The 14,220-nt window shown below is 42.6% G+C and overlaps 1 protein-coding gene across 3 annotated transcripts in view; it reads right to left on the bottom strand.

Moving 5' to 3' along the window:
• Positions 1–113: 113 nt before the first annotated feature.
• Positions 114–14,220, bottom strand: part of zgc:158766 (uncharacterized protein LOC100009641 homolog) — a 97,612-nt gene continuing 83,505 nt past the window's right edge. For all 3 annotated transcript variants that reach the window (XM_034174966.1, XM_034174967.1, XM_034174968.1), the window contains one exon: positions 114–427. Coding sequence is in view for 1 of the 3 variants with exons in the window: in XM_034174967.1 (XP_034030858.1) it covers positions 422–427 (6 nt within the window). In the remaining 2 variants the exon portion in view is untranslated. The remainder of the gene's footprint in view (positions 428–14,220) is intronic.

Here is a 14,220-nt window from a genome sequence, read left to right as displayed (position 1 = left end):
TTTTCTTTCTTGCAGGAAATGCACATCTCATTATTTGATTTGATTTTTATTTTATTTTTAGAAATACTGCATTGCATCTCAAATGAAAGAACTGGAAGAAAATGAGAATAACAGCATATTTCCAAAATTTTATTCTTCTATACAAATTTGTCATAACACAACTGAGAACAAAGTAAAAAGAGCAACATTGTCTGTTACTGTTTTCTGCTGTAAAATACACAATAAAAAGCCATCTACAATATAAACACTGATTCATACCTAAATGTACAGACCACTTGACGTACCGTCGAGACGCGTATATTACAGGATCAGAATGAAATGTTCCAGTTAGTCTTCAGGCAGATGCTGAAATCTCTCCTCTCATGAACATCTCCTGGTCACAAATATATAAACTTGTGGCAATAAGAAGCTTTCGGTGAGTTCACAGCTATAAAGAAAAAAAAGGGTGGGGGGAGAAGCACTTTAAAAAGTATTCTCACCAACACGCATTCAAAATGTTTCATTAAAAATATTAGTCAATTCTTTTTTTTTTTTGTAGAAAGGACAGCTCCATTATACACTCAACAAAAATATAAACATAACACTTTTGGTTTTGCTCCCATTTTGTATGAGATGAACTCAAAGATCTAAAACTTTTTCCACATACACAATATCACCATTTCCCTCAAATATTGTTCACAAACCAGTCTAAATCTGTGATAGTGAGCACTTCTCCTTTGCTGAGATAATCCATCCCACCTCACAGATGTGACATACCAAGATGCTGATTAGACACCATGATTAGTGCACAGGTGTGCCTTAGACTGCCCACAATAAAAGGCCACTCTGAAAGGTGCAGTTTTGTTTTTATTGGGGGGGGATACCAGTCAGTATCTGGTGTGACCACCATTTGCCTCATGCAGTGCAACACATCTCCTTCGCATAGAGTTGATCAGGTTGTCAATTGTGGCCTGTGGAATGTTGGTCCACTCCTCTTCAATGGCTGTGCGAAGTTGCTGGATATTGGCAGGAACTGGTACACGCTGTCGTATACGCTGGTCCAGAGCATCCCAAACATGCTCAATGGGTGACATGTTTGACAAAGTTTTATTCGGCACACAAAATATTCAAATAGAAAAAAATGAACAATTCCACAAACAAACACAGACAAAACTAGTGAGTCCGAAAGGGTGTGGGCTGAAGCAAAGCTTATTAGCACCCACCCCTGCTAGTACAAGTCCAACAATTCTAATCAGTCATATTTACATAAATATAAATTCAATACTACATGTCTACACACAGACATACACATCAATATACTATTCACTTATAATTATATTTATATAGTACCAGATCACAAGAAAGTCGAATCAAGGCACTTTATGCCAGTAAGGACTAACCTTACCAACCCCCAGAGCAAGCACTAGGCAACTGTGGTGAGGAAAAACTCCCTATAAGGAAGAAACCTCAAGCAGACCAGGCTCTTGGGGGTAACCCTCTACTTGGGCTGTGCCATATCTACCTATATACATACGTATATACTTTACAAACATAAATACATACATACATATACACAGTCACTTATATACATATACATATACACCTACCCATATCTATATTACATACGCATATACATACCCACACATTCAAATATACAATAAGTCCCACTTATAAATTGAACATTCCATATAAATCAAATTATATTTGCTTCTTTATGATACTTAGACATAATGTTCTTTTTGAGTAGTTTCTTAAATCTCACTAAGGTACTACTCATTCTAACCTCTGTTGAACATTTGTTCCATTTCCTCACCCCAACCACAGACACACAAAAACCCTTTACATTTGTTCTTACTGGTGGTTTCATAAAAATTGCACAACCTCTTAAACTATATCTGGATTCCCTCAATCGGAACAGACTCTGGACATGTCTCGGTAAGGCTTGGTTTTTCGCTCGAAATAAAGTTTGAATTGTAATGTAATCGACCAAATCAATGAATTTTAATAAATTTAAAGACACAAATAGAGAATGAGTTGGTTCACGATATTGTTTATTGCAGATGATTCGTATGGCTCGTTTTTGCAAAAGGAATATTGGATTGGTATTTGATTTGTAAGTGTTTCCCCATGACTCAACACAATATGTCATATATGGTACCATCAGAGAATGATATAAAGTAAGTAACCCTTCTTGCGGCAGTAGGTCTTTGGCTTTATACAAAATGGCTATAGTTTTTGACAATTTTGATTTCACATAATTTATATGTGGTTTCCAGCTAAGTTTATTATCAATTATAACACCTAAAAATGTATTCTCTGTTACTAACTCAATTTCCTTATTGTTTATAGTTAAATTTTTACATTTGGGTGCCTGTTTATTTCCAAATATAATACATTTAGTTTTCCCAAGGTTGAGTGACAACTTATTAGCATCAAACCAAACCTTAAATTTTTCCAGTTCTTTCTCCACTATGTCCAGAAGCTGTTCAAGATTTTCACCGCTACAGAACACAGTTGTATCATCCGCAAAAAGGACACAGCTCAGTGAACTCAACACCCAACTTATATCATTTATATAGATTATAAACAACAAAGGACCCAGCACTGAGCCCTGCGGCACCCCACATGTGACATCCCTGAGTTCAGAATTTGTATTATTGAATTGAACATACTGAAATCTGCCTTGTAAATAACTAGCTATCCATTCATATGCCAGACCTCTGATTCCATATTTCTGCAGTTTACTTAATAGTATTCCATGGTTAATTGTGTCAAATGCTTTCTGTAAATAAAAAAAAACACCTATTGTGTATTGTTTATTGTCAATTGCAGTTGCTATACTTTCCACAAAGTCCATCAAAGCATGTGATGTAGTTCGAGACCTTCTGAATCCATATTGTTCTTCACAAATGATGTTATGCTTCAGTAAATAATCATTTAATCTTTTAGCAAATATTTTTTCCAAAATTTTGGAAAATTGTGGCAGGAGTGATATAGGTCTATAATTAGAAAATGTGTGTTTGTCACCAGTTTTAAACAGAGGAATTACTTTGGCTATTTTCATTTGAGAAGGAAATTTACCAGTACTTAGTGACATATTGCAAATATAATTGAACGGTTTTACTATACAATCAATAACTTTTTTTAATAAATCCATATCCAAATTATTAAAATCAGTCGATTTCTTACTTTTTGAACCATGAACCAGATCAAGTATTTCCCTTTCATGAGTACCACCAATGAACATTGAAACAGATTTGTTAAACGTTGAATTATTTACCCAGAAGTTATTAGTTGATGAGTCAATTTTACTGGCAAGATTTTTACCCACATTAATGAAGTATTAATTAAAGTGTTCAGCAATAGACTCGTCGTTATCAATCATGATGTAGTTGTTACTCTGAAAAAATGAAGGATAATCTCTAGTTACTCTATTCTTTTTTACTATTTCATTTAATATGTTCCATGTGTTTTTGATGTTATTTCTATTTTTGACAAGTAACTCATTATAATATGTTTTTTTACTGAGTCTCATGATATTGATTAACTTATTCTTATATGTTTTATACTTACTTTCAGCTTCCTTAGTTCGTAGTTTTATGAATTGTTTATATAGTACGTTTTTCTTTTTACATGCCCTCTGAAGTCCCTTAGTTATCCATGGTTTGTTGCTATATTGATTTCTATATATTTTGTCAACAAATGGACAGTGTTTATTATACAAACTGGAAAAAATGGAAATGAAAGCATCATATGACCTGTCAACATCATCAACAAAAACATCTGACCAATTCTGACTTGATAAATCCTCCCTTAAATTATCAATTGTTTCAGGTGTTACTTTTCTACTCATGAATTTGATATTGCTTCGATACATACAACAACCCTCCAATGCAAAGACTGAGAAAACTGGCAAGTGGTCACTGATATCACTGACCAGTAGTCCCCCACTAAGATTACCGGATATAACGTTAGTTAAAATATTGTCAATGAGAGTTGTTGTATCCATAGTTATTCTGCTAGGATGAATGATGGTTGGAAACAGTCCTAAACAGTACAAGGTGTTTATAAATGAGGTAATTTGTGGATGATTGTGAGGGTTTAAAAAAATCTATATTGAAATCTCCACAGACAAATAAATGCTTATTTCTGTTGATTTTGTTGTACATTCCTAAGATAATGTCTTCAAAGGTGTCAATATTTGTCCCAGGAGCTCTGTAAATGCAACTAACAACTATGTTTTTGGAGTTTATAGATGTAATTTCTATGGTAACACATTCCATGATGTTGTCCACTGTAAATGACATGTTGTTAATGAGTTTACAGTTATAATCTGACCTTACAAACAATGCAACGCCTCCGCCCCTTCTCGTCTGCCTATTAACCAGGAACAATTCATAACCATCAAGATATACCAGATCTTTATTATCCTCATTTAACCATGTTTCTGAAATTGCAATAACTGAAAAACGTTTTTTTTTTTATGTTTTCAAACAATCATTAATAGTGGACAGATTAAGAGAAAGACTTCTGCTGTTGAAATGTATAATTGAAAAATCTTCATCATTGATTTTATAATTTTTGAATTGTTCTTCTGTAAAATATTTGCACTGTCTCACAATATTCTCACTGAAAAAGGTATCAGGATCATTTTCAGATTCGAAGGGGTGGTTAGCAGAGTTATTATAACTAAATGTATCTAGACAGAGCTCCTGGGCAGAAATAAACGGATCATTATCCTTAGTCATTATGTCTCTCTTGTCTCCGGGTGTAGATGATGTGGATGAGTGGGTTGCTCCAGTCTGCATCATGGTGCTGTGATGTGTTTGAGTCCTCATACCTATTGTTCATATTTGTCCTGCTCCTCGATGTTCCTTATTGCCATGACTTTTGCTTGTTCTGGTGATCCGTTCAGTTTGATGAATATTTTACAGTTTGAAGTCCATGTGTGCTGGATTTTTCCCCGTTTCTTTAAGAAGCGTGCTTTCCTGGTGATGTCGGCATTCCGTTTGGTGAGATGTTCATTGATGAATACGTTTGTCCCTTTCAGTTTTCTTCCTTGTTTTAACAGTGCTGTTTTGTGTTTTCTGTTGATGAATCTCATGATGACGGTTCGTTTATCACCGTCATTTCTCCGGGGCAGAGGGTGGCACGCTTCAATGTTGTTTAATCCATTTCTATACCTTTAGATAGGAGGAAATCAGCAACCTGTTTTTCCACAGAGCTGACCTCCTGTTCACTGGGCTCCCCTCCGCTCTCATCTGTTACCGCCCGTGCGTAGGACCGTGGTTTGATATGAAGACCTGTGATGATGACGTCGTTAATTCTGGTGTACTGCTCCAATTCAGCCACTCTATTTTCCAGCTGCACCAGACGCCGGTCTTTCTCAGCGTTCTGGAGCCGTAATGCCTTCACCTCCTCCACCAGATCCATGATTGATTTCTGTTGCTGCTTCACAACAGAAATCTCCTCTGATAGAAAGTCCAGAGATTTTTTAATATCGTCACCTTCCTCCGCCGTCAGAACCTTCTTAGGCCCCATGGTCGGCTTATGAGCAGCTTGACGATCGCTGATGTTAACAGCCTGCGTTGTTTGTCACCGGGATGGATCTGCACTGCGCTGGTGCTGCGCGGCCTCGGTGTTTCCGCGCTGATGGATCCGCGGTGGCTGCACGAGGACTCGGGGAAGCGACACTCGTGACGTGCGGCTTTAATGACGCAGCGCGCGGCCTCAGTGAATTCACCACGTTGGGCGGGCCTCGGACGTTGTTGCCGTCCAATCGCGGGACTAAGTTGCCGGTTGAGGTGGTATTCCCACTGTCCGGGTTGGCAAACACTGGCGTGGCAGATGGCAACTACAAACACCACCTCAGAAAACTCAGGTACAAACTTTTTGCAGCTCTCCTCTGACGACACGCAGTTCTTGCATGGCCGGTGAGTATGCCGGCCATGCAAGAACTGGGACATTTTCAGCTTCCAAGAATTGTGTACAGATCCTTGCAACATGGGGCCGTGCATTATCCTGCAGCAACATGAGGTGATGTTCTTGGATGTATGGCACAACAATGGGCCTCAGGATCTCGTCACGGTATCTCTGTGCATTCAAAATGCCATCAATAAAATGCACCTGTGTTCTTCATCCATAACAGATGCCTGCCCATACCATAACCCCACCGCCACCATGGGCCACTCGATCCACAACATTGACATCAGAAAACCGCTCACCCACACGACACCACACACACTGTCTGCCATCTGCCCTGGACAATGTGAACCGGGATTCATCCGTGAAGAGAACACCTCTCCAACGTGCCAAATGCCAGCGAATGTGAGCATTTGCCCACTCAAGTCGGTTACGACGACGAACTGGAGTCAGGTCGAGACCCCAATGAGGACGACGAGCATGCAGATGAGCTTCCCTGAGACGGTTTCTGACAGTTTGTGCAGAAATTCTTTGGTTATGCAAACCGACTGTTTCAGCAGCTGTCCGAGTGGCTGGTCTCTGACGATCTTGGAGGTGAACATGCTGGATGTGGAGGTCCTGGGCTGGTGAGGTTACACGTGGTCTGCGGTTGTGAGACTGGTTGGATGTACTGCCAAATTCTCTGAAACGCCTTTGGAGACGGCTTATGGTAGAGAAATGAATATTCAATACACGAGCAACAGCTCTGGTTGACATTCCTGCTGTCAGCATGCCAATTGCACGCTCCCTCAAATCTTGCGACATCTGTGGCATTGTGCTGTGTGATAAAACTGCACCTTTCAGAGTGGCCTTTTATTGTGGGCAGTCTAAGGCACACCTGTGCACTAATCATGGTGTCTAATCAGCATCTTGATATAACACACCTGTGAGGTGGGATGGATTATCTCAGCAAAGGAGAAGTGCTCACTATCACAGATTTAGACTGGTTTGTGAACAATATTTGAGGGAAATGGTGATATTGTGTATGTGGAAAAAGTTTTAGATCTTTGAGTTCATCTCATACAAAATGGGAGCAAAGCCAAAAGTGTTGCGTTTATATTTTTGTTGAGTGTATAATTATATAAAAAAACATTCTGTATTTTAATAATTTTTTAACCAAACTGAGCATCACTGTCATGTATAGATGAGATGAGTATAATTTTGTCTCTTCCTCAGAATAATGTGGCAGTGATGGTCCCTCATGGAAGCTTTAACAAATCCTACATATAGTAGATATATTTAATTTCTGGTAGTTTGTTTTTAAACTCTGCGTATTGGTGTGAGGTGGCAGAGAGAGTGAGGGCAAACAGAATAAGCGATCAGGGACTTTATTTTCATTAAGTACACATGAACCACAGGATTCCACGTTTGTTAAGTTGTTATAGTGGAACCAGTGATTTCTAAACTTGTTTTCTGGTGTTGTGCTTGTTGTTGACGGTGTCATGTGGCACACAGAAGTTTTGTTGAGCAAATGCAATTACAACCCCAAAATGAAAATAGCACAGTACTGATCAAAAAACGTTTTGTCACTTTTTTATTGAATATACCATAAATGTATAATAAGTACCTTTAAAAAAAAAAAAATCTTTGCTTAAACAATTACAGAGAGTCGGACCTGACCAATTTTGTGACCTAAGCATGACTTTCTCATTAACCACCAATCACTGTGTTCGGGTACCGAAAAGTGTGTTAGTGCACGAGTGTGACTTGCATGTCACAGACTGATTTTCCCTTCTTGTTTGGTTAACAGGAATAGCTGAGTGTTGTGGCGACTGCAACACATGAATTGTGAAAATTCTGATTTTCATCTTTTTAAAAACTATGGACTTGTAAGGTTATTTTTAACATTTATAATTAAAAGGGCCATAAATTTATCAAAACAGTGTTGTGGAAGTTAAAAAAATTCTGACTTTATTTGGGGCGCCTCCTACAGGTCATTGCAGGCCCTTGCTGTTGTCTATACGACAAGCCAGCTCTGCCATTACAGACACATCATCTGTCCATATTTCATTCTCATGAATGCATCAATTCAAGCGCTTTCATGTAATTATTATTATTGGTGCCATTGAATAATATTTTTTAATATTTTTGACCAAAATAAAACGTTTGAGGAATGGAAAGAGGAGGAGAGCAAACGAGAAGAACAGCAAAAGCAATAGCGTAAAGATTTAACATCGGACGAAATGGACAAGATTGAAGACGGGAAAGAAGAACAGAACGGTTCTATCCTTGCGGGCGGCCGAGCGCTCTGCATCAAAACAGCGAGTGTAGTTTCTGGACCTGTTGCCAGTTGGTCGCAGCTCCACACAGCAGAGAGGGGGGCGGTGTGAGTGGCCCGCTGCGGCGCGAGCCCGCAGACTCGGTAAGCGCATCGGAGGCAAAATGTCTTGAGACTGGCATAAAATAGTCCCAAATACATACGCATTTTTATCAAGTTCTGTTAACTTAAATAAATATTTGTGTTAGCTCACTGTGTGGGACCATGATATAAGCGGATTAAACAACGAGAAGCCGTGCATTACACGGTTTGAATGCAGTTCGCGGAGTAACACCACGACGCGAAGCAGAGTGGTGTTTTAGACTCCGCATCGTGCATTCAAACCATATAATTCACAGCTTCTCGTTGTTTAATCCATATATATATATTATTATGTTGCTCCCTTATAGTGTAACTAAGTAAACATTATTACTCGACACACAGAGCATGGAGGACCACTTCCTGCTGGTTCATTCACTTCCTTTATTGTCCTGACTGGTAGCTATGGTTACATTCAGGGTTCCTATATGCCCTAATGGCAGTCTGCCCTCTGGTGGTAAGTATTAGTAGGACATCTCTAGGTTCATACATAACATATCTCCTCCCCACTAAGAATTGTCAATAACAAAAACATTACTTCTGAAACAACTTAAGACATATCCCCTTTAAACTACATGAGACTATATAAAATACATAAACTCTATTTAAACTACCTGAGATTATTTCTTTCTTTACTTCTCAATAACATTAACAGAAAATAGGAGAGTTATGTTACGGCTTATAAGCACTTCAAAGTTTCAAAACTCAACCATTGAACAACATTCTGCAAAGGCAAACATTCTTAAACATTCTTCAACTTTTTTTTTTTTTTTTTTTTACACGTTCACTGATCCCTGAAACGGACTGGCGGACGTGTGATCCTCACAGGATATCGTCATACAGTCCCTGTTGAACTCACAGGGAGACTCACTGCAGTCTCTGGTGGGTCTGACTCGAGCTGAGTCAGCATCTGGTCCACATGATGCTTCCAGACCCCTTGTGTTCCCACATTTACCTTGTAGGACACTGGTCCGGTCTTTTCGATTACCACAGCTTGCGTCCACTTATCCTCCCCCCTCCTATAATCGCGGACGAGCACTGGCTCACCAACTTCAAACTGTCTCTGTTTAGAGTGTAGCTGGCGTCGTTGCTGTTGAGCCTCTTGTGACTGGTGCACTGCTCCAGCCACACTTGGTTTCAAGAAATCCAATCGAGAACACAACTTGCGTCTGATGAACAGCATTGCAGGGCTTTCCTTGGTTGTTGCATGAGGGGTGTTGTGGTATGTCAGGGGGAACGTATCCAGACGCTGTTGCACTGGTGCAGTTCCTCTGGAAGATCTCAGAGCGTACTTGAAGGTTTGCACAAATCGCTCTGGCAAGCCCTTGGAGGCAGGGTGGTACGGTGCTGAGCAAATGTGTTTGACTCCATTGGCTTTCAGAAATGTGCTGAATTCCTCAGAGCAGAAATGAGGGCCGTTGTCTCTCACAAGACTGTGTGGAATGCCATAGCGACTAAAAAAATCCCCTAAGCACTTGGATGGTCTTGCTGGATGTGGTGCTATCCATGATGTGTACCTCGGGCCATTTGGAGTGTGCGTCCACCACGACCAAGTACATGTGCCCTTCAAATGGACCAGCAAAGTCCACATGTATCTGTTCCCAGGGACTGGATGGCCACATCCACGGGTGTAAGAGTGCTAGGCCAGGGTCTTTCTGCACATGCTGACATGAATGGCATGACCTTGCTTGGTGCTCGATCTGGGAGTCAATGTCTGGCCACCACACGTAGCTGCGAGCTAAGCAGTGTAGCTGTTTCAGCACCCGGGGGTGTAGTTTGGGGGGCAAAATCACTCTCAAACCCCACATGAGGCATCCGTGCTGCACAGTGAGATCATGGCGGCGCTGGAGATAGGGAGACAGCTCGTCACCTGCGTCCTTTGCAGCTGGAAAACGGCCAGTTGTGACCATTTCCATGACACGGGACAGGGTGGAGTCAGACATGGTGTGACGCTTGATCTCGGCGTTGCTGACTGGCAATGTGTCCAACTGTGATGTGTAGAACACCTCCACTGCACCTTGTTTCTCACTGGGGGCATGAGGAAGTGGTAACCTCGACGGTCCATCAGCGTTGGCATGTAGGGCCCCTTTCCTGTACTCGATGGTGTAATTGTGAGTGGAGAGCAGGAGCGCCCAGCGTTGCATGCGAGCTGCAGCTAATTGTGAGTGGAGAGCAGGAGCGCCCAGCGTTGCATGCGAGCTGCAGCCATGGATGGTGTGCTTTTCACTGGACTGAGGATGGTTGTAAGCGGGTGATGGTCAGTGAATAGAGTGAAGGTATTGCCATACAGGTACTGGTGGAACTTGCATACTCCAAAGACTATCGCTAACGCCTCCCTCTCAATCTGAGCATAATTTTGTTCTGCTTTGCTGAGAGTTGTGGATGCATAGGCGATGGGTTTTTCATCGCCATCCGGCATGACATGAGAGAGGACAGCTCTGACCCCATAGGGTGAAGCGTCGCAAGCGAGGCGGAGAGGCAGTTCAGGGTTGTAGTGTGTGAGCACCTCTTGTGATACCAGGAGTGTCTTAGCTTTCTGGAATGCTGATGCACAGGCTGACGTCCACTGCCATTTCTTTTCTTTGTTCAGCAGTTCGTTCAACGGCTTTAGCACAGTGGCCAGGTCAGGGATGAAGCGTCCATAATAGTTAAGCATTCCTAGGAAAGATCGAAGCTGACTTACATCGCCTGGTGCTGGTGCTTCCATGATGGCGCGTACCTTCTCCGGTGACTTGTGAAGCCCAGCAGCATCGATGATGTGACCCAGGTATTCCACGGACTCCTGGAAGAAAAGACATTTCTCTTGCTTGAGGTGCAGGCCGTATTCCTCTAGCCTGCTGAGTACTGCATCCAGGGGTTTCAGATGTGTCTGCTCGTCAGGACCACTGACAAGTATGTCGTCCAGGTAGCAGTGAGTGTGTGGCAGTCCGAGGAGCACCTGGTCCATTGCCTTCTGGAACAAGGTGGGCGATGACGCTACCCCAAACGGTAAGCGGTTGAAGCAGAAAAGTCCTTGCTATGTTGAGATGGTCAGCAGCTTCTTGGAGCTCTCTTCTACATCCATCTGTAGATACGCATTGGACAGATCCAGCTTACTGAAGCACTGACCTCCAGTGAGAGAAGCGAACAAGTCCTCAATACGGGGGATTGGGTACTTGTCGATGCACAGAGCTGGGTTGAGGGTAACTTTGAAATCCCCACAGAGTGTCACGGTGCCGTCCTTTTTGTTGACGGGCACCACGGGCGTAGCCCAGTCACTATGCGCCACAGGTGAGATGACGCCAAGCTCAGTCAGGCATTTCAGCTCGGCCTCCACTCGCGGTCGGAGAGCATATGGCACGTTGCGTGGTGGGCAGAATTTGGGGGCACTGTTTGATCTGAGAGTGAGTCTGGCTTTCACTCCCTTCATGGTGCCTAACTTATTGGAGAAAACAGCAGAGTGTCTCTTTAACACAGTCTCTAAGCTGTCTGTCTGTCTGTGCTCAATTGCATGTACAGTCTTTAAGTCTCTCCAATTAATTTTAATGGCTCTCAGCCACTCCCTGCCAAACAATGGTGGAGCATCCACCTTCACCACGTACAGTGGCAAGACAGCACGTTGCTTGTTCAATTCCACTTGCACTTTAATGACTCCTGGTGCCAAAGCCTCTCCTGTGTATGTCTTGAGCATGATATCAGTGGGTTGCAGAGGGAATTTGTGCAGCTTTCGTTTGTACAATTCCCAAGGAATCAATGACACTGCCGCCCCTGTATCCAATTCCATCTCCATTTTCTTTCCATTGACTTTTGGCATTACTGATATGTGTGAATATTTCCCTTTTTCTGACACTGCATATAGTCCCAAATCATTGTCACTGTCTGATTTCGTCGCTTCACTTTCACTCGCCTCGACGTAACGGATTTTTTTCTTCCTATCTTTCACGCTGTGTTTGTGTGCATGGCTTTTCTGTTCAGGCTTTCCCTCTTTGTGTTTATGCTCTCTTTCATGACTGCTTTTTGATTTACTCCTGCACATTCGTTTTATCTGGCCTTTCCTCCCGCACTGGTGACATTCGCGGTCTTTGTACCAGCAGTCATCATCACTATGATTTGCTTTCCCACAGCGGCGGCATTTTCCAGCTTGCGAAAACACTGCATTCACTTTCAGGGAATTGCTTAACTGCTGTACATCGCATGCTGCTGTCTCTGCTGCTGTCTCTGCTGCATGTTCAACTGCTTTCTTGAACGCGAGATTCTCCTCAGTCAGAAGGCATTTCTGCACAGCTTCGCATTTCAATCCGCATACAAATCTGTCTCTCAGAGCATCCTCTAGGTAGGCCCCGGACTCGCAGTGTTCCGATAGCTTCTTGAATACTGCTACATACTGTGCTACCGTTTCTCCTTCCACCTGATTTCGCTTGTGGAACCTGAACCTTTCGGCTATAACAAGCGGTTTCGGTGTGAAGTGATCTTTAAGCACAGTCACTACTTGTTTGTAAGTCTTTGTACCAGGTGCCACGGGAGCTACTAAGCTACGAAGCAGTCCATACGTTTTAGGTCCCATCACACTGAACAGTACTGAAACTTTCTTAGCCTCGTGAATGTCATTAGCCACCACATAATGCTCAAAACATTCAATATATGTTGCCCATTGCTCCCCAGACTCATCGAAAACGTCCATATGTCCATATATTCCAGTCATCATACGTGTTCCTGGGATTACTTGCACTGTAGATGAACTTGAAGCACTCGATGCCCTTGAATCCGTTGACGTAGCACTAGCTGTCCTCGGGTCATTCAATGACGGCTGGCTCATAGTTGATTAGCACATTAGCTATCCAAAAACGCGGGTGTTCATTTTGGTCCAAAACTTGCACCAAGCTGACTAACTTTCACAGCCAGTTGATGAAAAGTATTCCGAAACACACGACTCATCGCCAATTTATATTATGTTGCTCCCTTATAGTGTAACTAAGTAAACATTATTACTCGACACACAGAGCACGGAGGACCACTTCCTACTGGTTCATTCACTTCCTTTATTGTCCTGACTGGTAGATATGGTTACATTCAGGGTTCCTATATGCCCTAATGGCAGTCTGCCCTCTGGTGGTAAGTATTAGTAGGACATCTCTAGGTTCATACATAACATATATGTTTGCAGCATTCAGCCTTCTTGGAGTCCCTGAATGGAGTCCTGTATAGGGCTCCAGTGGGGGACTCCATTGCTCTGCTGGGGGACTTCAACACGCACATGGGAAATGACAGAGGCACCTGGATAGGCGTGATTGGGAGGAACGGCCTTCCTGATCTAAACCTGAGCGGTCGTTTGTTATTGGACTTCCGTGCTAGTCACAGACTGTCCATAACGAACTCTATGTTCGAACATAAGGATGCTCATAAGTGTACATGGTACCAGAACACCCTAGGCCGAAGGTCGATGATCGATTTTGTGACAGTATCATCTGATTTGAGGCCGCATGTTCTGGCACTCGAGTGAAGAGAGGGGCAGAGCTGTCAACTGATCACCATCTGGTGGTGAGTTGGATCAGAGGGTGGGGAGGACTTTGGACACACCTGGTAAGGTAAGTGTGGGTGAACTGGGAAGATCTGGAGGAGATCACTGTCCGACAGATCTTCAACTCACACCTCCAGCGGAGCTTTTCTGGCATTCCCGTGGAGGTTGGAGCCATTGAACCAGAATGGGCAATGTTCAAAGTTTCCATTGCTAAAGCTGCAGCAGGGAGCTGTGGACTAAAGATCTTAGGTGTCTCAAGGGGTGGCAACCCACGAACAATGTGGTGGACATCGGTGGTCAGGGAAACTGTCTGCCTAAAGAGGGAGTCTTTCCGGGATATGTTTTCTCGGTGGACTCCTGGGGCAGTTGTAAATTACCGACAGACCCGAAGGGCGGCAACTTCTGCTGTGAGGGAGGCAAAGCAGCA

The sequence above is a fragment of the Thalassophryne amazonica genome, chromosome 7 (genome assembly GCF_902500255.1).
Source record: "Thalassophryne amazonica chromosome 7, fThaAma1.1, whole genome shotgun sequence".
In the NCBI taxonomy this organism is placed as follows: Eukaryota; Metazoa; Chordata; class Actinopteri; order Batrachoidiformes; family Batrachoididae; genus Thalassophryne; species Thalassophryne amazonica.
The sequence above is the reverse complement of the archived record's forward strand: the minus strand, read 5'-3'. Positions and strand labels throughout refer to the sequence as shown.